Below are 27,782 nucleotides of genomic sequence, written 5' to 3' on the forward strand. Positions count from 1 at the left end.
CCTGTGGACGTCGGGCCCTCATACCACCCTCATGGAGTCTGTTTCTGACCGTTTGAGCAGACACATGCACATTTGTGGCCTGCTGGAGGTCATTTTGCAGGGCTCTGGCAGTGCTCCTCCTGTTCCTCCTTGCACAAAGGCGGTCCTGCTGCTGGGTTTTTTCCCTCCTACGGCCTCCTCCACGTCTCCTGATGTACTGGCCTGTCTCCTGGTAGCGCCTCCATGCTCTGGACACTACGCTGACAGACACAGCAAACCTTCTTGCCACAGCTCGCATTGATGTGCCATCCTGGATGAGCTGCACTACCTGAGCCACTTGTGTGGGTTGTAGACTCCGTCTCATGCTACCACTTGAGTGAAAGCACCGCCAGCATTCAAAAGTGACCAAAACATCAGCCAGGAAGCATAGGAACTGAGAAGTGGTCTGTGGTCCCCACCTGCAGAACCACTCCTTTATTGGGGGTGTCTTGCTAATTGCCTATAATTTCCACCTGTTGTCTATTCCATTTGCACAACAGCATGTGAAATGTATTGTCAATCAGTGTTGCTTCCTAAGTGGACAGTTTGATTTCACAGAAGTGTGATTGACTTGGAGTTACATTGTGTGGTTTAAGTGTTCCCTTTATTTTTTTGAGCAGTGTATATATACACATACATACACACACACACACACACACACACACACACACACACACACACACACACACACACACACACACACACATACATACATACATACATAGTTCAAGTCAGACGTTTACATACACTTAGTAACCACTCCCCAAATTTCTTGTTAACAAACTATAGTTTTGGCAAGTCAGTTAGGACATCTACTTTGTGCATGACAAGTAATTTCTCCAACAATTGTTTACAGGCAGATTATTTCACTTATAATTCACTGTATCACAATTTCAGTTGACCGTGCCTTTAAAGAGCTTGGAAAATTACAGAAAACAATGTCATGGCTTTAGAAGCTTCTGACAAATTATATCAATTAGCCTGAGTCAATTGGAGGTGTACCTTTGGATGTATTTCAATGCCTACCTTCAAAATCAGTACGTTTTTGCTTGACATCATGGGAAAATCAAAAGATATCAGCCTAGACCTCAAAAAAAAAATGGTGGACCTCCACAAGTCTGGTTCATCCTTGGGAGCAATTTCCAAACACATGAAGGTACCACGTTCATCTGTACAAACAATAATACGCAAGTATAAATACCATGGGACTACGCAGCCGTCATACCGCTCAGGAAGGAGATGAACATACTTTGGTACGAAAAGTGCAAATCAATCCCAGAACAACAGCAAAGGCCCTTGTGAAGATTCTGGAGTAAACAGGTACAAAAATATCTATATCCACAGTAGAATGAGTCCTATATCGACATAACCTGAAAGGCCGCTCAGCAAGGAAGAAGCCACTACTCCAAAACCGCCATAAAAAAGCCAGACTACGACTTGCAACTGCACATGGGGACAAAGACCGTAGTTTTTGGAGAAATTTCCTCTGGTCTGATGAAAAAAATAAAAATAGAACTGTTTGGCCATAATGACCATCGTTATGTTTGGAGGAAAAAGGGGGAGGTTTGCAAGCCAAAGAACACCATCCCAATCGTGAAGCACAGTGGTGGCAGCATAATGTTGTAGGGGTGCTTTGCTGCAGGAGGGACTGGTGCACTTCACAAAATAGATGACATCACGAGGAAGGAAAATTATGTGGATATATTGAAGCAACATCAAGACATCAGTCAGGAAGTTAAAGCTTGGTTGCAAATGGGTCTTCCAAAATGGACAATGACCCCAAGCATACGTCAAAAGTTGTGGCAAAATGGCTTAAGGACAACAAAGTCAAGGTATTGGAGTGGCCATCACAAAGCCCTGACCTCAATCCTATAGAAAATTTGTGGGCAGAACTGAAAAAGAATGTGCGAGCAAGGCCTGCAAACCTGACTCAGTTACACTAGCCCTGTCAGGAGGAATGGGCCAAAATTCACCCAACATAGTGGGAATTTTTTGGAAGGCTACCTGAAACGTTTGACCCAAGTTAAACAATTTAAAGGCCATGCTACCAAATATTAATTGAGTGTATGGAAACTTATGACCCACTGGGGATGTGATGAAAGAAATAAAAGCTGAAATAAATAATTCTCTCTACTATTATTCTGACATGTCACATTCTTAAAATAAAGTGGAGATCCTAACTGACCTAAGACAGGGAATTTTTACTCTGATTAAATGTCAGGAATTGTGAAAAATTGAGTTTAAATGTATTTGGCTAAGGTGTATGTAAACTTCCAACTTCAACTGTATGTATGCATGCATGTATGTATGTATATTTTTTAACCTTTATTTAACCAGGTAGGCCAGTTGAGAACAAGTTCTCATTTACAACTGGGGCCTGGCCAAGATAAAGCAAAGCAGTACAACACAAACAACAGAGTTACACATAAACAAACTTACTGTCAATAACACAATAGAAAAATATATGTACAGTGTGTGCAAATGTAGAAGAGCAGAGAAGTAAGGCAATAAATAGGCCATAGAGGCGAATTAATTACAATTTAGCATTAACACTGGAGTGATAGATGTGCAGATGAGGATTTGCAAGTAGAGATACTGGGGTGCAAAAGAGCAAGAAGATAAATAACAATATGGGGGAGGTAGTTGGGTATGCTATTTACAGATTGACTGTGTACAGGTATGCTTAAAGTTAGAGAGTGAGATAAGTGTCCAGCTTCAGTGATTTTTGCAATTCGTTCCAGTCATTGGCAGCAGAGAACTGTAAGGAAAGGCGGCCAAAGGAAGTGTTGGCTTTGGGGATGACCAGTGAAATATACCTGCTAGAGCGCGTGCTATGGGTGGTTGCCGCTATGGTGACCAGTGAGCTGAGATAAGGCGGGGCTTTACCTAGCAAAGACTTATAGATGACATGGAGCCAGTGGGTTTGGCGATGAATTTGTAGTGAGGGCCAGCCAACGAGAGCATACATGTCGCAGTGGTGGGTAGTGGGCACTGTGATAGAGTGGTGGGCACTGTGATAGACTGCATCCAGTCTGCTGAGTAGAGTGTTGGAGGCTATTTTGTAAATGACATCGCCGAAGTCAAAGATCGGCAGGATAGTCAGTTTTACGAGGGTATGTTTAGCAGCATGAGTGAACAAGGCTTTGTTACGAAATAGGAAGCCGAATCTAGATTTAACTTTGGATTGGAGATGCTTAATGTGAGTCTGGATGGAGAGTTTACAGTCTAACCAGACACCTAGGTATTTGCAGTTGTCCACATATTCTAGGTCAGAACCGTCCAGAGTAGTGATACTAGTCAGGCGGGAGGGTGTGGGCAGCAAATCGGTTGAAGAGCATGCATTTAGTTTTACTAGCATTTAAAAGCAGCAGTGGGTGCAGAACTGTTGGCCGGGGTGGGGGTAGCCAGGTGGAAAGCATGGCCAGCTGTACAAAAATGCTTATTGAAATTATCGATTATCGTAGATTTATCGGTGGTGACAATTTCCTTGCCTCAGTGCAGTAGGCAGCTGGGAGGTGCTCTTATTCAAGGCATAATGTACAGACAAGGGTATTGTAGGATGTGAGTACAGTGGAGATAAACCTAGGCATTGAGTGACAATGAGAGAGGTTTTGTCTCTAGAGGCACCATTTAAGCACCATGTGTGGGGGTGGGACAAAAGGGCAATCTAAGGCATATTGGGCGGGGCTGGGGGCTCTACAGTGAAATAAGACAATAAATCACTAACCAAAACAGCAATATACAAGGCATATTGACGTTAGGGAGAGGCATGTGTAGCCGAGTGATCATAGGGTCCAATGAGTAGCAATATTTAAGTCAGGGAGTCGATTCAGTAGTTGCTACTACGCTAGGCAATCTGGAGACATGGCGATTCAGAAAGCTAGCGGGCCGGGGCTAGCAGATGTGCCTTCGGCGACGTCGCAATGGAAGAGCCTGTTGAAACCCCCTCGGATGATTACGTCGACAAACCAGTCATGATGGATAGGCGGGGCTCCGTGTCGGAAGTAAAGGGTCCAGGCCAATAGGCAAAAGAGGTATTGTAGCCCAAGAATTAGCTGGTGGACCTCTTCGGCTAGCCGGGAGATAGGCCTAGCTCGAGGCTAGCTGGTGCTTGCTTTGGGACAGAGACGTTAGTCAGGAGTAGCCACTCGGATTGCAGCTAGCTAGCTGCGATGATCCGGTGTAAAGGTTCAGAGCTTGCGGTAGGAATTCAGAGATGTGGTAGAGAAAAAGCAGTCCGATATGCTCTGGGTTGATATCGCGCTGAGCAGACTGGCAGGTATTGACCGAGCTGAGGCTGGCTGGTGTCCCGAGTTAACGGTGAAGACCGCTAGCAGTGGCTAACTGACTACTAGCTAGTTAGCTGGCTATCTTTTGATGGGGGTTCCGGTTCTAAAGTATAAAAATAGCAGATCCGTACCACATTGGGTGAGGCGGGCTGCAGGAGAGTATATTCAGTCCGTAGATGGAAAGTGAGATTAAAATATATATGAAATATAACCGAAAAAAACAAGGAAAACGATATTTACACGGGACAGGACAAGACAAAACACATGTCCGACTGCTACGCCATCTTGGATCAAGTAATATTGAGTTAGCCTAACTCACAACCTGTATACCAGGGGTAGAAAATCACTCATATAAAATCCTTGAATTCACCTTTGAAAACATTTTGTCATGTACATTTTTTTCTATCCCAGAATTCGGTTCACCCCCATTTGAACACTTGCCTGTATATGACGCTCAATTCCTACTAATTTACAAACACAAATTACCACTGTCATAATAACATTCTGTATGTTCAGCTAGTTTCACCTCAACCAAATGACAGTAACATTTGCTTACATTTCCCTCAGCAGGAACCCATGAGACGTTTTCAATCCTATTGGCAAGGGAATTATGAGGATACGCAACATTACCAAAAGTATGTGGACCCCTGCTCGTGTAGTTTGGATACAGGATGATGATCTGACCATAAGTGTACACTGTTGTGCCCACCAGTTTTCCCCCGCCTGAAAGACTTTGGCTACAATTGATTATTGTGATGCCAGACAAGGGCCTGGATGTTGCTTTGGGGGCCCACCTGGAAATTAGGGGAAAAGCACTGGTCTAAGGGGCCTAGGAGATAGTGTTCAAGTGAACCAGTTATGTAGTGTTGTGGGTTACATGCATTCCTGTTCTTGTTCATCCTTGACACGTCAAACTATCGAACAGCTCCTGATCAGTCAGACTATTGCAGTCTGCGAAACTGGAGGCAGCAAGGCAGGAGAAGATGGGGGTCGTGCCAATCAAAAGAGCTGTCAAAGAGGGTATTCAGTGGCACGCCAGGAAGTCCACGGCACACTAGCAGTTCCGCCAGTGGGGATGCCTTCAGGCTGGCAGACACACAGGCGGGCAAGAGTCTTGGCAAAAACCTTGCATTGGGATGGCACGCCTTTCGGACGAGTAGACCTGGCATCTCTTGGCTACTACCAGACTACCCCTCTCGCTCCAGTCCGGTAGGGAGTCGAGGGAGAACACACAGTCACTCAGAAACACTGACACCATCATGCTGGGGAAGAGACATAGCATTGGTGGGCGATGGGGGGGGCTAATTTTGAAAAGTTTGTCTCCAAAGTCTGTAAAAGGCTTAGTAGTGAATGGAGTTTTAAATAGGCAGCGTGAATCAGGGCCTGCTGAGCCTCTGGGGATCAGATGGGTTGAAATCAGATGGTTTTAATTAATAGCAGAGGTTTGATAGCCGACTGCTATTGAAGTAATCAGGTGGGATAATACGACCTGCGCTAAGGTGACCCCATGTCGCCGGCACGTGCCGAGGCACAGATATAAATGGGGAAGGAGACATGACTAATCGATGTTTAGCATAAATATAAAATGGTCAGTCACACGTCTATGCTTGGTTTTACCATTTAAAAAAAATGGGGTAGATACCATCAATAATTTCCCCTTGGGGATGAATAGAATTTATAGCATTAAAAACTCACCCATAGACTTCCTGCAAAATTGAAAATATAAAAAATGTTGAGCTTTGGTAGAACTTTAGTGATGACAAACTTTGGTAGAATTCTGAACCTTCAGATAAATTAAAGAAAGAAAACCGGTGCATAAATGTTTTTTTTTTGAATGGACAAACGGTGCACCTCAAGACCTTACAGTACTATATTGCCACATTTCTTCTCTTTTCCATGTATTGTGTGATACGAGGGTACCACCTGGTGGAGACAGCGCAGACATAGAACAACTGAGGGTCACCCTTGTAAAAAGATAGAACAAGTAAACTGACCTCATTATCAAGTCAAACCATTACAAAATTGCTAAAAATGGGTTTATGAATTATAAAAACTTCCCATTCACAATAAAATATTCTACTAGAAAATGTAAAGTGAAAAATCAGCTCGCGAACATTGAAAAACATTTTCCTTGTCCCAAATCTGCTAGCACCGTCTTGCCGATTCTGATGGTCATTGTCACGCCACCATAGGAGTTGGCAAGACAGCACAAACAGATCTGGGACTAGGCTACTGCAACATAGCAGTGCAGAGAACACAATTTCAGTCTCGCCAGCACAAAAGGTAGTAGGACATCATACAGCAAAGATCATTTTTAATGGTCCAAATATTTCTGAACAACAATGTAAAAGAAAACCAAAAAAAATGTGAAGATAAGAAAAAATTGTTCACATCTAGAATTCCACTCAATCTTTAATAAGACAGGATTACAAATTATTTTCCCAAAAGATCTGCAGTTTCAAAGGGCAAAAAAGGGTAAAACTAGCTCAACCTACTGGGGTCTTTAAAAACCTGTTCAAGTGAGACTGAAAAGTTCCTGAACATGTAAAGGCAGGTCTCTTTGTTGTCATTTACAAAAACAGAAGAGCGAGAGAGTGATTAAAAGGAAAAACATTTTTACAGCTGGCTTTTTTCTATTGAGAGGAAGAACTTCCGCTGAGCGACGACGACAGCACTGATGACATCATCAAAATGAAAAACAATGACAGCGATTTCGCCCCGTCGGTCTGCAGTCTCCCGTCTGGTCCTAGAAACTAACATCTTTTAAAAAAAAACGTAAAAACAAACAAAAAAATGAGAAGGGGGGGGGAGTAGAGGAGGGAGAAGAGAGAAATTAACAGAAGCGGGTGGAGAAGTCAGCGCAGTGGGTGAGTGGTTCTGCATCTTGATTGGTCGGCCCCATTGGGGGGGGGTCGCTGTGATGTCCTTCCCTGAGTGGGGTGTTTGGGGTGGGGCATGGTCCGAGCACGCAAGCTCTTTGGGGTTTAAGTCTGTGTGTGTGTGTGTGTGTGGATGAATGCGTGTATTTATGTGGTCATTTCCCGCTGTATTTTAGCTTTGTTAGATTACAAATCGTCAGTCTGCCCCTTTTACCTGACGCCATTATTGGTAATAGTCTTCTCTCTCCGCCTTTCTCTTTTCCGTTCATTCGTTCGTTCGTTCCTAGCTCTGCGGCCTCCCGATTGGCACTTGTGTATTAGGATTAGTTCGAGGAGACGCGTTTCCATTCATAGTCTGCTCCTTGAAAACCAAGGGGGGTTCATTTATTTGTTTTAACAGTTTGAGCAGTTTTTGTTCCATCCTGTGTTGAGTCTATCGTGGGATCGGTGGAAAGTAGTCATTAACAATTTATTTTTATGAGGAGCTAAGCTTGGACTTCTTGGACAAGGGCGGAGTCTCTTCTTTACTCTCGCCACCCACATCCTCTTCGTCTTCTTCGTCGTCATCGGGGTAGTCCACCAGCCCCACCTGAGAAAGAGCGAGAAAGAGAGAAAGTGGGGGCGGGGTCATTCATGTATTCAGATCTGATCTTGATTATATTTCTTACAGAAAATAACTACTTAACTCTTTACCATAACAGAGGTCTAAAACTTAAGGCCTGGAAGCTACTATCTTAGGGCCCCCAAACTGATATCTGATTCCCATCAGAATCAGCCCCTTAAGAGGACTTCAAGGACTTTTCAGCCATTGAAATCCTTGAGAGTATATATATATATATTACTATTCTGATCAATTTGACATTATTTTAATGGACAAAAATTTTGCTTTTCTTTAACAAAACAAGGACATTTCTAAGTGACCCCAAACTTTTCAATGTACACATATATATATATACATACACACACACACATAGAAAAGTTTGGGGTCACTTAGAAATGTCCTTGTTTTGTTAAAGAAAAGCAAAATTTTTGTCCATTAAAATAACGTCAAATTGATCAGAATAGTAATTTATAACGTTAACAATGTCTACACTGTATTTATGATCAATGTTATTTTTATGGACAAAAAAATGAGCTTTTCTTTGAAAAACAAGGACATTTCTAAGTGACCCGAAACTTTGTACGGTAGTGTATGTGTAAACACACACCCACCCATATATAACTCCTCAAAAAAAAAGAAACGTCCTCTCACTGTCAACTGCATTTATTTTCAGCAAACTTAACATGTGTAAATATTTGTATGAACATAAGATTCAACAACTGAGACAAACTGAACAAGTTCCACATACATGTGACTAACAGAAATGGAATAATGTGTCCCTGAACAAAGGGGGGGGGGGGGTCAAAATCAAAAGTAACAGTCAGTATCTGGTGTGGCCACTAGCATCATTAAGTACAACAGTGCATCTCCTCCTCATGGACTGCATAAGATTTGCCAGTTCTTGCTGTGAGATGTTACCACACTCTTCCACCAAGGCACCTGCAAGTTCCTGGAAAATTCTGGGGGGGGGGGGATGGTCCTAGCCATCACCCTCCGATCTAACAGGTCCCAGACGTGCTCAATGGGATTGACATCCGGGCTCTTCGCTGGCCATGGCAGAACACTGACATTCCTGTCTTGCAGGAAATCACGCACAGAACAAGCAGTATGGCCGGTGGCATTGTCATGCTAGAGGGTCAGTCAGGATGAGCCTACAGAAAGGGTACCACATGAGGGAGGGGGATGTCTTACCTGTAACGCACAGCGTTGAGATTGCCTGCAATGACAACAAGCTCAGTCCAATGATGCTGTGACATACCGCCCCAGACCATGACGGACCCTCCACCTCCAAATCGATCCCGCTCTAGAGTACAGGCCTCGGTGTAACGCTCATTCCTTCGACGATAAACGCGAATCCGACCATCACCCCCGGTGAGACAAAACTGTGACTCGTCAGTGAAGACCACTTTTTGCCAGTCCTGTCTGGTCCAGTGACGGTGGGTTTGTGCCCATAGGCGACGTTGTTGCCGGTGATGTCTGGTGAGGACCAGCCTTACAACAGGCCTACAAGCCCTCAGTCCAGCCTCTCTAAGCCTATTGCGGACAGTCTGAGCACTGATGGAGGGATCATGCGTTCCTGGTATAACTCGGGTAGTTGTTGTTGCCATCCTGTACCTGTCCCGCGGGTGTGATGTTCAGATGTACCGATCCTGTGCGGGTATTTTTACACGTGGTCTGCCACTGCGAGGACGATCATCTGTCCGTCCTGTCTCCCTGTAGCGCTGTCTTAGGCATCTCAGTACAGACACTGCAATTTATTGCCCTGGCCACATCTGCAGTCCTCATGCCTCCTTGCAGCATGCCCAAGGCTAGTTCACGCAGATGAGCAGGGACCCTGGACATCTTTCTTTTTGGTGTTTTTCAGAGTCAGTAGAAAGGCCTCTTTAGTGTCCTACGGTTTTCATAAGTGTGACCTTAATTGCCTACCGTCTGTAAGCTGTTAGTGTCTTAGCGACCGTTCCACAGGTGCATGTTCAGTAACTGTTTATGGTTCATCGAACAAGCATGGGAAACAGGGTTCAAACCCTTTACAATGAAGATCTTTAATTGACAGGGTCCTGAAAAGGGGACGTTTCTTTTTTTTTGCTGAGTTTAAATATAAAAACACACACGCACACTGTATATACACATAGGGCCTTCAGAAAGTATTCATACCGATTGACTTATTCCCAAAAATGTTGTGTTACAGCCTGAATTCAAAATGTTAAAGTCTTAGCATAGATTTTCAAGACGATTTAAGTCAAAACTGTAACTAGGCCACTAAGAAACATTCGATGTCATCTTGGTAAGCAACTCCAGTGTATATTTGGCATTGTGTTTTAGGTTATTGTCCTGCTGAAAGGTGAATTTGTCTTCCAGTGTCTGTTGGAAAGCAGACAACCAGGTTTCCTCTGGGATTTTGCCTGTGCTTACCTCTATTCCGTTTATTTTTATCCCAAAAAATCCCTAGTCCTTGCCGATGACAAGCATACCCATAACATGAAGACACCACTACGCTTGAAAATATGAAGTGGTACTCAGTTATGTGTTGTTTGATTTGCCCCAAACATATAAACTTTGTCCCGAATAAAAAGTGTTATCTGCGGAATTGTTTTTGCAGTTTTACTTTAGGTCCTTATTGTTAACAGGATACATGTTTTTAAATATTTTTCTTCTGTACAGGCTTCCTTCTTTTCACTCTGTCATTTAGGTAAGTATTGTGGAGTAACTACAATGGTGATACATTCTCAGCTCTCTCCTATCACAGCCATTATAAACTCTAACTGTTTTAAAGTCATCATTGGCCTCATGGTGAAATCTGAGCGGTTTCCTTCCTCTCAGGCAACAGAGTAAGCAAGGACACCTGTTTCTTTGTAGTGACTAGGTGTATTGATACTCTCCAAAGGGCAATTCATAACTTAACCATGCTCAAAAGGATATTCAATGTCTACTTTTTTATATTTCTACCCATCTACCAATAGGTGCCCTTCTTTGTGAGGCATTGGAAAACCTACCTGATCTTTGTGGTTGAATCGGTGTTTGAAATTCACTGCTCGACTGAGGGACCTTACTGATAGATCATTGTATGTGTGGGGTACAGAGAAAAAAATCATGTTAAAAACTATTATTCCACACAGAGTGAGTCCATGCCACTTGTGACTTAAGCATTTTTTATTTTTTTTACTCCTGAACTTATTTAGGCCATAACAAAGAGGTTGAATACTTATTGACTGAAGACATTTCAGCTTTTAATTTATTAATTTGTAAGAATTTCTAAAAACATAATTCTACTTTGACATTATGGGGTATTGTGTGTAGACCATCTCAATATAATACATTTTAAATTCGGGCTGTAACAACAAAATGTGGAAAAATTCAAGGATTATGAATACTTTCTGAAGGCACATTTGGAAAGTATTGAGACCTCGACTTTTTCCATATTTTGTTAAGTTACAGACTTATTCTAAAAAAGAGATTCAATTGTTTTTTCCCCCTCAATCTACACACAATATTCCATAATGACAAATCAAAAACAGCTAATTTATAAAATAAACAAAACTGAAATTACATAAGTATTCAGACCCTTTAATTAGTAGTTTTTTGAAGCATCTTTGGCAGTGATGACAGCCACGAGTCTTCTTGAGTACGAAGCTAAAAGATTGGCACGTGTATTTGGGGAGTTTATCCCATTCTCTGCAGAGCCTCGCAAGCTCTGTCAGGTTGGATGGGGAGCGTCGCTGCACAGCTATTTTCAGGTCTCTCCAGAGATGTTCGATCAGGTTCAAGTCCGGGCCATTCAAGAGCATTCAGAGACTTGTCCCGAAGCCAGTCCTGAGTTGTCTTGGCTATGTGCTTACGGTCGTTGTCCTGTTGGAAGGTGAACCTTCGCCCCAGTTGGAGGTCCTAAGTGCTCTGGAGCAGGTTTTCATCAAGGATCTCTCTATTCTTCACTCTGTTCATCTTTCCCTCGATCCTGACTACTCTCCCAGTCCCTGCTGCTGAAAAACATCTCCACAGCATAATGCTGCCACCACCATGCTTCACCGTAGTAATGGTGCCAGGTTTCCTCCAAACGTTACGCTTGGCATTCAGGCCAAAGAGTTCAATCTTGGTTTCATCAGACCAGAGAATCTTGTTTCTCATGGTCTGAGAGTCTTTAGTTGCCTTTTGGCAAACTTCAAGCAGGCTGTCATGTGCCTTTTACTGAGTGGCTTCCAAATCATGTCCAATCAATTGATCATCTCAAAGATGATCAATGGAAACAGGATTCACCTGAGCTCAATTTTAAGTCTGAATTTTAAGGGTCTGAATAATTACGTAAATATTTTTTTTTTTTAAAGCAAAACTATTTTTGCTTTGTCTTTATGGAGTATTGTGTGTAAATTGATGATACATTTGATTTAATCAATTTTAGAATAAGGCTGTAACGTAACAAAATGTTTAAAAAGTCAAGGGATCTGAATACTTTCCGAATGCACTGTCCACATACATGTGGACATCCCTTCAAATTAGCGGATTCGGCTATTTCAGCCACAACTGTTGCTGACAGCTGTATAAAAATCGAGCACACAGCCATGCAATCTCCATAGACAAACCTTGGCAGTAGAATTGTTACGTAACACAATGTCACAGATGTCTCAAGTTTAGAGGGAGCGTGCGATTGGGGTAAATTGACTTCTACTGGTTTTTCATTTGCAAATGTTAAAAGTTAATGGTTGTTAGCAGTGGTTCGGTAAACAAACCCAAAGTGTGGATTGCAGTCTGTCCTTCTCCGGATTGATTTCAAGGTAAGGAAACAAAATATGTCAATTTTATACTTTGGGTAAACGATCCCTGTGTTTTTGTAAGACCTAAACTCCAACCCCCAAACAATCATCCCATTCTTAGAATGAAGAAAACAGACAAACTTGAACTGTCCAATAACTAACTTACATTTGAAATGTTTTCTGTTGTGCCCTACTGAATACAACCCAGGTCCCCGTGGAGACTAGTCGGGTGCTACTACCCACCTTTGTGGTGACTGTGGCTGCTGTCGGGGGTGAGCCCTTGGCCCCTGACCCAGGCGAGCCGGGGCGCAGCGATGCGGGCGGGCTGGACAGGCTGGTCTTGGTGGTGGAGCCGGAGAAGGAGAGTTTGAAGCTGGGGCTCTGGCGGCCTGACAGACTACTGGACTTGCCCAGGACTTCCTTGTCATCGGAGTCTTTCACTGTGGGACAAAAAGACAGAGATCCAGACAGTTGTGGACTGCCAGTTTTACTTTTTTTTATAAAGATGCAAGACAACTTATTTTTTTCTCAGTACAGAGTATATCAGCAACCTTCAAATGCACTTCATTTCATTTCCCCAGATCACCGAAAAAAAGTACAAATTCAAAAAAAAAGTACAAGTAGTACAAATTCCAAACCAAAACAGGTGCATCTAAACTCCCCTTAATAAACAGCACTTCACATATGTATTTGACCCAGATCTGTCAGTAATTCATGCATTCTTTCCCTGCGACCTACGTTTCTTCCTTTCCATGAACTTGCTGATGGGGTCCATGAGGTCTTCGTTCTCGCCGACGCCACCGCTCGCTTTGGTGGTCTTGTTGTCCGAGGGGGGCACCACTGCCTCGCAGTCCTCAAGCTCTTCCTCGTCCGCATTGAACCACATCTCCTCATCATCGTCCAGCGTTCTCGCATCACGCCGGAACCGGTGGTTCCTCAGGATCGACCGCATGCTGTGTAAGGAGAGTTGGCAAACAGTTCAACTTGAGCATGACTAGAGTTGAGTTCCTGACAAATAAGGAATAGCAAATTGATAGAAACCAGTGGATTCCAAATGTAAAAAATGGACAATCATTCATAAAGCCAATCAGCTTGAGTCGAGCCAAAATACCGTATCACTAGCCAATTGGATTCGTTTAAAGCCAAAGACAACGACCCACTCATCCTGTAGCTAATGGCAGCAATTCCAAAACTACAGCTAGAATGCCCACTACCAACCCCAAACATCACTAGCAGAATATGTATTTAATCTATCCATCCATCCAACCATCAATCCAATCCAATCCTACCATCACCCTTCCCCCTCAGTCTTAGAGTGGTCTTTCTTATCCCAGAGGTGCAATTCATTTTGCAGCACATAGTAAAAACAATGGACACATGACAATAAATAAACACAAAAACAATATATGAACCTGTCCAGTTTGGGGTTGTCCTGCCTCTCCCTCTGCTGTTCATAGCGCAGCTTCAGTCCTTTAAAGGTCTGCACATAGTCCACATCCTCCAGGGCCTTCCAGTAGTTCTCCACTATGTGGGCCGTCAGGGACTTCACATCCTCCTGGGGAGAATGGTAGTGTATAGAGGAGGAAAGAGAAGAGAGAGAGGAAGACCATACCATTCTTGCTCAGCATAGGTTTTGTTCTGTCTAAGCAGGTGTGATATTGTCAAATGTGGGGCCGCTAGGGGTAGGTGGGGGGGGGTTACCATTTATACTTTCTTTTGTGATATAAAAGTTAAAAACACAAAAACAGGAGACATTGGAAGCGAAGAAATGCTCACCACGCGGACATATTCAAACATCTCGATGATGGCTGAATTCATGAGGTTGTAGCGGGCGCCGTTGTTGAGGAAGGCCTTGACCACCGGCTCAAACAGGAAATTCTTCATGATGTAGCGGTTGTAGAACTCGTCCTTCAGCCCGATGATCCGCCGCATGAAGCGCAGTGCGCCTGGAGGAGAGTTTAACACACATTCATCTTTTCATTGTGATCAAGTTGATACAGAAACAATGTTCCGACCAACTCGTACAGTGTGCAAAGATTACAGTTCTCTCCTGAGTGTGAGCACAGAGAGAGACTCAGCAAGTGTGTGTGTGATATTCGAATAGTGCGTTGGGGAATCAGAGTTAAAAGGACAGGAGATGGGGTTTTAAAGGTCTAGAGTGTGGTGGTGATGCAGAAAGATACAACACAGGCTTGGTGAGGCTAAAGTGACAATGTAGGGCCGGGTTTTTGGCGAGCTGAACGTTTTGTGTGTGTGTGTGTGTGTGTGTGTGTGTGTGTGTGTGTGTGTATGTATATATATATATATATATATATATATATATATATAGAGGACTCACAGAGGGCCAGGAAGGCGTGCTGTGAGGCAGTGAGCACCAGGACCCTACGGAGGATGTCCTTGTTGATGATGTAGTTCTTGATGTGGTAGGTGTGGTGCTCTACGCAGAACGTCAACAGCTCCAGGATCAGCGCCAGCAGCTGAGACGTCTGGAAGTCATCTGGAGGGGATACAGGGAGGGGGTTAACGGTGTGTGTGTGTTCATAACAATCATGAAGCACTCACACAGAAATACAGTGGCTCATATGGTGTGTGTGTGTGTGTATATACTTGTGTAAGAAGTCATTCATTCACTCAGCTCACTGACATACATTGGCTCATCTCGGGTGTGTGTGCATGCGCGTACGTGTGACTGAATGCTAAATTGTACCTTGTCGCATCAGATACTGTATATACACAACTTTAACTTCTTTGGGATAGGGGGCAGTATTTTGACATCCGGATGAAAAGCGTGCCCAAAGTAAACTCCCTGCTACTCAGGCCCAGAAGTTAGGATATGCATATAATTGGTAGATTTGGATCGAAAACACAAAAGTTTTCAAAACTGTTAAAATAATGTCTGAGTATAACAGACTGAAATGGCAGGCGAAACCCCGAGGACAAACCACCCCCCCCCAAAATAATATTCATCCCACCACTGATTTCAAAGGCTGGCACTTTTATAATAGGGCAAAATCGTGCCCGATTGCAGTTCCTAGGGCTTCCACTAGATGTCAACAGTCTTTAGAAAGAGTTTCAGGCTGGGTTTTGGAAAAATGAGCCAGAAATTGTAGTTTTTCTAGGTGGCTCCCATTTTGGCTGTAGTGTTTCCAAGCGCGTGAATGAGAGCGCGTTCTTTGGTATTTTTCTCCGGTAAAGACAATAACGATTCTCCGTCTGAAATGTTATCGTTTATTTACGTATTAGGGTACCTATTGTTTGATTATAAATGTTGATTGACTTGTTTGGATAAGTTTATTGGTAACGTTAGGGATTCATTTTGTATGCATTTTGAAGGAGGGAAACCGAGTGGATTACTGACTGAAGCGCGCCAGCTAAACTGAGTTTTTATGGATATAAAGAAGGACATTATCAAACAAAAGGACCATTTGTAATATAACTGGGACCTTTTGGAGTGTCAACAGAAGAAGATCTTCAAAAGGTAAGGCATATATTATATCACTATTTCTGACTTTCGTGTTGCAACTCCCTGGTTGAAAATGATTTGTTATGCATGTGTGTGCTGCGCGCTGTCCTCAGATAATTGTATGGTTTGCTTTCGCCGTAAAGCCTTTTTGAAATCTGACACGGCGGCTGGATTAACATCAATTTAAGCTTTATTTTGATCTATTGCACTTGTGATTTCATGAAAGTTTAATATTTATAGTAATTTAATTTGAATTTGGCACTGCAATTTCACCGGAAATTGTCAAAATGGGACGGTAGCGTCCCACTAATCCGCAAGAAGTTAAGTCAGTGTCAGTCATCCTGACAATCACAGGGCACTCACACACATATCTTATACTGTATTTCTGGTTTATTTGGATGCAGGTAAAACATTGTTCCTCTGCACACACCCAGCGGACAGTGGATGGATGAACACACCTCTACTGGGTTTGTCATCCGTGGTGTTGGCCAGTAGAGGAGCAGAGAGGACGTGCATGCAGTGCTTGTAGAAGAAGCTCAGGAACTCTGTCTTCTCCGTTTTCTGCAGGAGGAGGAGAGTCAAACCATGAGATGCAAACACTCCAAGTGAAAAGGGTTTCACCAAAACACACATGACCTGAAGGAAGTGCTTAGGGAGTAAGTTGGGTTTGGTTTACACTCTACCAAGTGATCTCCTTAGTTGCAAATTATGGCATGCAGTGAAATCTCTGTGCGAAGCCCTAGGTGTGGTGCCGAGTGAAGTCATAAAACGGTTGCGGAGCCTCTAGGAAGTATGCCTGGTGGGATTTAAATCCTGCCCAAGGACTAGGAGCTAAGGGTCAATTCGAATTCCAGCCACTCTCTCAGGGGGGGGGGGGGGGGGGGTGAGAGGGCAGTGTTAGACTTGCATTGGCCATAACCAGCATGTTATCAGGGTGAAATGGGTAAGGAAAAGGTCAGAGGTAAGAAGCGAGCCGCTCTACTCACGTTGGCGGTGGCCATCATGTTTTCAGGATCCACCAGGGTGCGTAGCAGACCCATCAGCTGCACAGCGCCGCCCAGCTCCGGGTCCGAGTCACAGATCATGTGCTCGATGATCAGGTTGATCAGCAGGATGTCCTGGGAGAGACATGAATGACCATTGGTGGGGGAAATGTAAAACTGACTGAAGATCACAGTCCAGAAGCAAATTCACCACTAGCATTCAAAACATAAAGGCGACTCGTAGGAACTACATTACAAAGGAATGTCTTGATTAGTGTTATGTTAGCTAGCTACATAGTTGCTTTTGTATCATGACAAGGTGTAGTACTGAAACTATCGAGGCTACCTAGCCAGCTACACGTTCAAAACAAAGTCAACAACGCAGCCACTGATAGCTAGCCTACTCCACCAGCCAGCAGTACTGTATCATTTGTCATTTTAGTCAATAAGATTTTTGCAACGTAAGCTTAACTTTCTGAACATTCGAGACGTGTAGTCCACTTGTCATTCCAATCTCCTTTGCATTAGCATAGCCTCTTCTGTAGCTTGTCAACTATGTGTCTGTCTATCCCTGTTCTCTCCCCTCTGCACAGGCCATACAAACGCTTCACACCGCGTGGCCGCTGCCACTCTAACCTGGTGGTCCCAGCGCTCACGACCCACGTGGAGTTCCAGGTCTCCGGCAGCCTCTGGAACTGCCGGTCTGCGGCCAACAAGGCTGAGTTCATCTCAGCCTATGCTACCCTCCAGTCCCTCGACTTCCTCTGCGCTGACGGAAACATGGATTACCACAGATAACACTGCTACTCCTACTGCTCTCTCCTCGTCTGACCACGTGCTCTCGCATACCCCGAGAGCATCTGGCCAGCGGAGTGGTGGCACTGGAATCCTCATCTCTCCCAAGTGGACATTCTCTCTTTCTCCCCTGACCCATCTGTCTATCTCCTCATTTGAATTCCATGCTGTCACAGTTACCAGCCCTTTCAAGCTTAACATCCTTATCATTTATCGCCCTCCAGGTTCCCTTGGAGAGTTCATCAATGAGCTTGACGCCTTGATAAGTTCCTTTCCTGAGGATGGCTCACCTCTCACAGTTCTGGGTGACTTTAACCTCCCCACGTCTACCTTTGACTCATTCCTCTCTGCCTCCTTCTTTCCACTCCTCTCCTCTTTTGACCTCACCCTCTATCCTCCCCCCCCCCTACTCACAAGGCAGGCAATACGCTTGACCTCATCTTTACTAGATGCTGTTCTTCCACTAATCTCATTGTAACTCCCCTCCAAGTCTCCGACCACTACCTTGTGTCCTTTTCCCCCTCTCGCTCTCATCCAACACTGCCCCTACTCGGATGGTATTGCGCCGTCCCAACCTTCGCTCTCTCTCTCCCGCTACTCTCTCCTCTTCCATCCTATCATCTCTTCCCTCTGCTCAAACCTTCTCCAACCTATCTCCTGATTCTGCCTCCTCAACCCTCCTCTCCTCCCTTTCTGCATCCTTTGATTTTCTCTGTCCCCTATCCTCCAGGCCGGCTCGGTCCTCCCCTCCTGCTCCGTGGCTCGACGACTCACTGCGAGCTCACAGAACAGGGCTCCGGGCAGCCGAGCGGAAATGGAGGAAAACTCGCCTCCCTGCGGACCTGGCATCCTTTCACTCCCTCCTCTCTACATTTTCCTCTTCTGTCTCTGCTGCTAAAGCAACTTTCTACCACTCTAAATTCCAAGCATCTGCCTCTAACCCTAGGAAGCTCTTTGCCACCTTCTCCTCCCTCCTGAATCCTCCCCCCCCCTCCTCCTCCTCCCTCTCTGCGGATGACTTCGTCAACCATTTTGAAAAGAAGGTTGACGACATCCGATCCTCGTTTGCTAAGTCAAACGACACCGCTGGTCCTGCTCACACCGCCCTACCCTGTGCTTTGACCTCTTTCTCCCCTCTCTCTCCAGATGAAATCTCGCTTCTTGTGACGGCCGGCCGCCCAACAACCTGCCCACTTGACCCTATCCCCTCCTCTCTTCTCCAGACCATTTCCGGAGACCTTCTCCCCTACCTCACCTCGCTCATCAACTCATCCTTGACCGCTGGCTACGTCCCTTCCGTCTTCAAGAGAGCGAGAGTTGCACCCCTTCTGAAAAAAACCTACACTCGATCCCTCCGATGTCAACAACTACAGACCAGTATCCCTTCTTTCTTTTCTCTCAAACTCTTGAACGTGCCGTCCTTGGCCAGCTCTCCTGCTATCTCTCTCAGAATGACCTTCTTGATCCTAATCAGTCAGGTTTCAAGACTGGGCATTCAACTGAGACTGCTCTTCTCTGTGTCACGGAGGCTCTCCGCACTGCTAAAGCTAACTCTCTCTCCTCTGCTCTCATCCTTCTAGACCTATCTGCTGCCTTTGATACTATGAACCATCAGATCCTCCTCTCCACCCTCTCCGAGCTGGGCATCTCCGGCGCGGCCCACGCTTGGATTGCGTCCTACCTGACAGGTCGCTCCTACCAGGTGGCGTGAAGAGAATCTGTCTCCGCACCACGTGCTCTCACCACTGGTGTCCCCCAGGGCTCTGTTCTAGGCCCTCTCCTATTCTCGCTTTACACCAAGTCACTTGGCTCTGTGATATCCTCACATGGTCTCTCCTATCATTGCTATGCAGACGACACACAATTAATCTTCTCCTTTCCCCCTTCTGATAACCAGGTGGCGAATCGCATCTCTGCATGTCTGGCAGACATATCAGTGTGGATGACGGATCACCACCTCAAGCTGAACCTCGGCAAGACGGAGCTGCTCTTCCTCCCAGGGAAGGACTGCCCGTTCCATGATCTGGCCATCACGGTTGACAACTCCCTTGTGTCCTCCTCCCAGAGTGCTAAGAACCTTGGCGTGACCCTGGACAACACCCTGTCGTTCTCCACTAACATCAAGGCGGTGACCCGATCCTGTAGGTTCATGCTCTACAACATCCGCAGAGTACGACCCTGCCTCACACAGGAAGCGGTGCTGGTCCTAATCTAGGCACTAGTCATCTCCTGTCTGGATTACTGCAACTCGCTGTTGGCTGGGCTCCCTGCCTGTGCCATTAAACCCCTACAACTCATCCAGAACGCCGCAGCCCGTCTGGTGTTCAACCTTCCCAAGTTATCTCACGTCACCCCGCTCCTCCGCTCTCTCCACTGGCTTCCAGTTGAAGCTCGCATCCGCTACAAGACCATGGTGCTTGCCTACGGAGCTGTGAGGGGAACGGCACCTCCGTACCTTCAGGCTCTGATCAGGCCCTACACCCAAACAAGGGCACTGCGTTCATCCACCTCTGGCCTGCTCGCCTCCCTACCTCTGAGGAAGCACAGTTCCCACTCAGCCCAGTCAAAACTGTTCGCTGCTCTGGCACCCCAATGGTGGAACAAGCTCCCTCACGACGCCAGGACAGCGGAGTCAATCACCACCTTCCGGAGACACCTGAAACCCCACCTCTTTAAGGAATACCTGGGATAGGATAAAGTAATCCTTCTAACCCCCCCCCTTAAAAGATTTAGATGCACTATTGTAAAGTGGTTGTTCCACTGGATATCATAAGGTGAATGCACCAATTTGTAAGTCGCTCTGGATAAGAGCGTCTGCTAAATGACTTAAATGTAAATGTAAGACGCCCCGGACGACATGAAGACCACCCTTTGTTGCTTGGTAGTTTGCCTGGCTGGTTTGAAGAGCATGCTAGCTTATGTCCAGAATTCCAAACTGAATGAATATGGTACTTTAAACCTCAAAACTTCTTAGCTAGACTCTAAGTGAAGACTGTTCATGAGGGCTAACATCTGTGTGAGACGTCAAAGGTAAAAATACAAAATTGCCATCATTGTCTCATTAAAAACAATGACATTTGACATGAAAGCAGATATAATTAAATAGAATAATCTACATAAAAAGTACATGCGGAACCAACCTCTAGAATGGCATGGGTCCCAAAGTTAATACTTATTTTCAGTAGTACCAATTACCCCACTGAAAACCTTCTTTAAAAAAATATACTCTGCCATAAGAGACTTCATAAAACTCAGAATAAATAGGAAAGTTTTACATGTCCCTAAATTTAAAGGTGGTTTTAACCTTCCAGATTTGCAATTGTATCAACTCGCCAACCAAGGCTTTTCTTTCTTTTTTTTTTTTTGTTACATGCGACATATTGTTTTAAATGCACTAAAAAGAGGAACAATGGGTACATATTGAATATGTGCATGCTCATCCCCAGAATCGTTTCACGTGTTTGGTTTCAAAGGATGGAGTTAAGAACATTAACAACTTCATAGTTTAGAAAATTAAAAGGATTCTACAAGAAGCAATATCACTCCCTAAAAACACACCCCTTTGCTATTTGGATAGCTTTTCAGAATTCACCGATAAATTGGCCCACATGGAAAACTAAAGGCATAGAAACTGTAAACGAACCGGTAATAGGCAATACAATTATTTCCATGACAGAATTAAAATGCAAATTTTGGACTGACCAATGTAGACTTTTTCAAATATATGCAACTTAAGTTTTATACTGCTTCACAAAATTTCAACCTGAAAGCTTTGGGACATCAGAGCAATGTTGGGGGAATCCTATTTGAGTCAGTCCAAAAGTTAAGGGCAGAGTTAGAAAGCTGGCTGTCAGAAATTTTACAATGCAAGTGTACTTTTAATCCATCTGACTGCATACTTCCAAGGCATGGTATATGGGGGTGTGGTGAGATACCCAATGGGTTGGACAATATTCTTTTCATCACTTATATTGAAGAAGCCATTACATAAATACTGGAAGTCAATTGATCCAACGTTAAGAGAATGAAAGAATCAAATGTTTTATCATTTAAATATTTTGTTTAAAAAAAAATCTGTCTAGAGAAACATAACACAATTAGATTAATGTGCGTGGTAGGGGGCCTGGGAAGGCCTAGCTGAATGTTAGAGCCCCCTCATCTTGCCGGTGTAGAGAAATGTTTGCATTTTTTACAGCAAGTGTAAGCATTTTGCCATAGCTAATTCGATCTTTTGATAAAAACAAATGCTGCTAAATTCATTGTTTTTGGAATTTTCAATTCTCTGTCTAGCTTTTATTTTGGTGATTGTTAGCAGGGTTTCAGACTGCGTCCAAAACGCTCACATTTACGACCCTTTGACAAAGCAGTGCGACACCAGATTTTATTGGTCGCTAAGGTGGCAATTTTTTTTTGCTGTCACAAATTTTTGGTTCACATTTAATTATCATTATCTAAAACAACAATGGGTATGCAAACCATGTACTCAGAAAGGTTTGTATATAGTCTTGCGGGAATCTACGCTATGCAGTATTCATGATCTGATTGAACAAAACAAAAACCTTCCCAAGTAAATGACTGCACAGTAGGCCTAAATGGCGGAATGTTATCATGATGATGTGTCAATTGCGGGGCACATGTTTTGCAAACTCTGCAATCACATGAAGCCTACACTGTACAATGGAAAACCCCTGCTAGCCAAACAATGGTATCTTGCTAAGTGAACAATTTAATAAAAAGGGCATCGACACCCTCCTCCAAAAACATATATATATATATATTTTTTTATTGTTCCCAGACCTTAAAAGTATTCTCCTCATGTGGTTTACATATAAAGAAATGTGATTGTAAGTTAAAACCTGAAAACAAATAAGTAAACTTAGAAACCGGGAAAACTGAATTTACCAAAAGATAAAACTGATTTTATAGGGCCCTACAACTGTAGACTATAAAATTGCTAACAATAACACCCCTTTCTGAGTGCGCAAAGGTTTTATTTTTCCCCTTCAAACAAACTGCATGATCATTACTCATGTGCACCTTGTGCTGGGAACAATAAAAGGCCACTCTAAAATGTGCAGTTGTCAGACAACACAATGCCACAGATGTTTTGAAAGAATGTGCAATTGGCATGCTGACTGCAGGAATGTCCCCCAGAGCTGTTGCCAGATAATTGAATGTTTATTTTCTCTACCATAAGCAGTCTCCAATGTCGTTTTATAGAATTTGGCAGTACATCCAACCGGTCTCACAACCGCAGACCATCTGTATGGCGTTGTGTGGGCGAGCGGTTTGCTTAAATCAATGTTGTGAACAGAGTGCCCAATAGTGGCAGTGGGGTTATGGTATGGGCAGGCATAAGCTGCAGACAACAAAAATGTCCCAGTATTTCCATGGCCTGCATACTAACACGACATGTCACCCATTGAGCACGTTTGGGATGCTCTGGATCGACGTGTACGACAGCGTGTTCCAGTTGCCGCCAAGATCCATAACTTTGCCCAGCCACTGAAGAGGAGTGGGACACCATTCCACAGTCACAATCAACAGCCTGATCATCTATATGCGAAGGAGAGGTGTAGCGCTATGAGGCAAATCGTGGTCACAGCAGATACTGACTGGTTTTCTGATCCACGCCCCTACCTTTTAAGGTATCTGTGACCAACAGATGCATATCTGTATTCCCAGTCATGTGAAATCCATTGAATTTATTTCAATTGACTGATTTCCTTATATGAACTGTAACTTAGTAAAATCGTTGACATTTTTGCATGTTGTGTTTATATTTTTGTTGATAGTCAAGTGAACATGATAGTCAAGTGAAAATGTAATTATTTGGGTATGGAGGGTAGGTCATTATAGACTATTGGCTACTTGTGCAGCCAGTAAATTAAAGATAATTTAAATGTTATGCGTGCATCATCCACTAACCCAGGCCAGTATTATTTTCCCCATTCGGGACAGTAGCTTTCAGTTGCCAGTGACACCCGGTGTGTCACTTGCAAATTTACCTGGATGTCAAGTCCAGCAAGGGCATACTAATTTAAAAGATTGCTGGTCATTGTTAGCCTGGTTCTGTTTGGAATGCAGGTGGGTCATTCTCATGAAACCATTACAATACCATGGCAGTATTGATTTCAAATATAAAACATTTAATTTAGTAATAACAAAATATAATTAAGATGTGTCCTCTACCTTGCGCAAAGAGTAATTTCAACATAGGAATTAATCATTTTTGTATTTTATTACATTTTCTGCTGAAATTGTCATTACCGCAACGTGTCCAGCTCTGTCTGAATATATGTTATGTTGTAATTTAAACAGAGTAAAATGAAAAAAATTCTGTAAAAAATAAATGGATGTTCTACTAGATGTTTTCAATTGACAATTCTTTAAAAAAAACTGAATAAGTCCATGACTGACGTTCTCATCCACCGCAACATTTTGGAAGGATTGTTAACACACACACACAGGATTTTAAATAAAGTTTGATTTTGAATGAAGCAACATCTGCCAGTACCTTCAAGATGGCTACCAGATAAGCAGAGCTCCTTATATTTCTCCAGTTAAAAGTTGAACATTCTCTTGTCAGACTGCGTACACAGCAGTATTGATTATCATTAGATACAGGTAGTTATCCAATTTGAAAAATGTTAGATTTAACATTTTCTATGAAAATATACTTCATTAATGTCTAATTATGTACATTGAGTAAAAGTTTGCTTAGTCATCATGGCTTCCCTATTGTTAACAAAACATGCTAAGGTTCCTCATCCTTCGCAACACCATTCTCATTTACCACTGCAATTTAAGGCCAGTTGCGGTAGAGAACTTGTGTTTCGGTAATGAGAATTTAATCATACAGACTATATTCCAAACAACTTCACAGGTCTTCATTGTAAAGGGTTTAAAACACTGTTTCCCGTGCTTGTTCAATGAACCATAAACAATTAATGAACATGTACCTGTGGAACGGTCGTTAAGACACTAACAGCTTACAGACAGTCGGCAATTAAGGTCACAGTTATGAAAACTTAGGACACTAAAGAGGCCTTTCTACTGAATCTGAAACACACTAAAAGAAGGATGCCCAGGTCCCCTGCTCATCTGCGTGAACGTGCCTTGGGCATGCTGCAAGGAGGCATGAGGACTGCAGATGTGGCCAGGGCAATAAATTGCAATGTCCGTACTGTGAGATGCCTAAGACAGCGCTACAGGGAGACAGGACGGTTGACCGTCCTCGCAGTGGCAGACCACGTGTAACAACACATGCACAGGATCGGTACATCTGAACATCACAACTGCGGGCCAGGCACAGGATGGCAACAACAACTGCCCGAGTTACACCAGGAACGCACAATCCCTCCATCAGTGCTCAGACTGTCCGCAATAGGCTGAGAGAGGCTGGACTGAGGGTTTATAGGCCTGTTGTAAGGCAGGTCCTCACCAGACATCACAGGCAACAACGGCGCCTATGGGCACAAACCCAGTGTCGCTGGACCAGACAGGACTGGCAAAAAGTGGCCTTCACTGACGAGTCACGGATTTGTCTCACCAGGGGTGATGGTCGGATTCTCGTTTATTGTCGAAGGAATGAACGTTACACCGAGGCCTGTACTCTGGAGCAGGATCGATTTGGAGGTGGAGGATCCGTCAAGGTCTGGGGCGCTGTGTCAAAGCATCATCGGACTGAGCTTGTTGTCATTGCAGGCAATCTCAACGCTGTGCGTCACTGGGAAGACATCCTCCTCCCTCATGTGGTACTCTTCCTGCAGGTTCATACTGACATGACCCTCCAGCATGACAATGCCACCAGCCATACTGCTCGTTCTGTACGTGATTTCCTGTAAGAGAGGAATGTCAGTGTTCTGCCATGGCCAGCGAAGAGCCCGGATCTCAATTCCATTGAGCACGTCTGGGACCTGTTGGATCGGAGGGTGAGGGCTAGGGCCATTCCCCCCAGAAATGTCCGGGAACTTGCAGGTGCCTTGGTGGAAGAGTGGGGTAACATCTCACAGCAAGAACTGGAAAATCTGGTGCAGTTCATGAGGAGGAGATGCACTGCAGTACTTAATGCAGCTGGTGTCCACACCAGATATTGACTGTTACTTTTGTTTTTGACCCCCTCTTTGTTCAGGGACACATTATTCCATTTCTGTTAGTCACGTCTATGGAACTTGTTCAGTTTATGGCTCAGTTGTTGAATCTTATGTTCATACAAATATTTACACATGCTAAGTTTGATGAAAATAAACGCAGTTGACAGTGAGAGGACGGTTCTTTTTTGCTGAGTTTATATAGTCTATAGGAAGCCTATGCCCTCATACAGGGTCTATAGGAAGTCAATATCCTAGTGTTAGGAAGTCTACACATGTGCACACACAATCAGTTAGCCATTTAGTTTGTACTATAGGATGTCCACACACAGTCTGTATGCCATTCAGTCCCTACTATAGGATGACGTGTCCATAACAGTAAGATTTTTCCCATGTTTTGAGACATGTTGATCTTGAGGAATGTGGCTTTCAGTATTTGGCTTTCGACCCTTCTGTGTGTTGCCTCAGATGTGGGCAAAGTAAGCAAACAAATGTGTGTAAAACACTGGAATTGGAAGGGGGATAAAGAGGGTAGCAGGAGGTGTTGGGGTGGTGATAGGACTAGACTGTGATGGTTACCGCCATACAACGGCCACCCTCCCTTCAAGTTGATCTCATTACCATGATACGGAGGGCCATTTAATCCCCTGGAGTGAGGTTAACTGATTTTCTACTAGTGCATTATCCTGCTTATACCACAGCTACCTTGCCAAAGTAATGAATTCACAATCATTTTGAAATGTAGAAACAAATGTATATGAGACACAACCAATCAACATTGGGGGGGAAATAGTACCTGCTCCCAAATGAACTAGACTACTTCCATGAATTAGAAGTGTATGGTGTGCACACTATGGTATGTGCATTTACATTTGTTTGATATTTTAGCTGTGTGCATATTCTACACATCCATTTCTTGTTAGCATGGTTGTTCAGAATTAATGTACCCCCACGTGACAAGTATTGACAAAATCAGAATGTGGTATTTGCCCTTGGTGGTCAGTAATTTCAGTGCCGTGGTAAAATGGTTTAGGTGTTTTAGTATATGTTCTAATGTTGCCCTGTTCAGCACTGTTCTAATGTTTTTGTATGTGTTGTTTCTGTTTGTTCTCTGTTTTAAGCACATGTTAGTTATGTACTTTTGAAGCACTGCAAAATGAAATTGATTTACCTTGAATCCACGATTGCGCCAATATTATCTCATTTATTTTCTACATTAAATGTCATTCTTTTAACCATACCCCAGTCTTAGTATACTTATTATCATTACAGAAATTGTCAACCTCATTTCCGAAACCTAGGTATCATTACCGCAACAGGTGTTCATTTAATGTTATTTTAATGAATGGAAAAATTGTAAATTGCTTTTTACAACGTTATGTTCTTTCAGGTTTGCCACATCATTTTGAAAATGTCCGGTTTCAATTAAATATCAAAAATATTAGGTTGTAGATTGCGGAAGGTGTTGCGGTAATGAGAGAAATCAGTCAAAATCAAAATGTTAATTTAAAAATACAAGTAAATGTTAAACCATTTTTTTTTTTATGTGAAAATGTATTAGCTTTCCTAATGGTCTTGACGTTTTCAGACCGTTGCGGTAATGACATTTTTAAGGACTTGTTTTGGAAAATATGTACAAAAAAAAAAAAAGTTTTAATTTAAAAACATTTACTGACAATTTAACGCTCAAACACTTCAGACCTGGTTATTAGTGCTTAAAAAAGGAATTTGTTGATGCAAGTCTTTTTAACGATTTCCTGTATGAAATCTTCGAAACCAAAATCTCGTGAGAATCACCCAGGTACATTATGTGACACAGGCCAGGTCATTATCCACTGGTGCGACCAAATCATGTGATGGTGCCATCAGTTCAAAAAGTTTGTCTAGAACAATGGTTAGTTCTCATAAAAGATTAT

General features: G+C 43.5%; 1 protein-coding gene across 7 annotated transcripts in view; it reads right to left on the reverse strand.

Annotated features, from left to right (window-relative positions):
* Nucleotides 1–6,604: 6,604 nt before the first annotated feature.
* The window catches only part of LOC106607635 (serine/threonine-protein phosphatase 4 regulatory subunit 3), a 33,997-nt gene continuing 12,819 nt past the window's right edge, over nt 6,605–27,782 (reverse strand). For 3 of the 7 annotated variants that reach the window (XM_014204773.2, XM_014204774.2, XM_014204771.2), the window contains 9 exons: nt 16,982–17,113; nt 16,454–16,556; nt 14,871–15,029; nt 14,309–14,478; nt 13,945–14,087; nt 13,271–13,485; nt 12,776–12,972; nt 12,509–12,532; nt 6,605–7,775 (listed from right to left, as the gene is read on the reverse strand). In XM_014204773.2, coding sequence (XP_014060248.2) covers nt 7,662–7,775; nt 12,509–12,532; nt 12,776–12,972; nt 13,271–13,485; nt 13,945–14,087; nt 14,309–14,478; nt 14,871–15,029; nt 16,454–16,556; nt 16,982–17,113 — 1,257 coding nt within the window. In that variant the 3' untranslated portion in view covers nt 6,605–7,661. Of the gene's footprint in view, nt 7,776–10,780; nt 10,837–12,508; nt 12,533–12,775; nt 12,973–13,270; nt 13,486–13,944; nt 14,088–14,308; nt 14,479–14,870; nt 15,030–16,453; nt 16,557–16,981; nt 17,114–27,782 lie in introns of all 7 variants that reach the window. The other 4 variants (XR_001329238.2, XR_001329239.2, XM_014204772.2 and 1 more) reach the window with 4 other exon arrangements.

Source organism: Salmo salar, chromosome ssa06 (genome assembly GCF_905237065.1).
Source record: "Salmo salar chromosome ssa06, Ssal_v3.1, whole genome shotgun sequence".
NCBI lineage: Eukaryota > Metazoa > Chordata > Actinopteri > Salmoniformes > Salmonidae > Salmo > Salmo salar.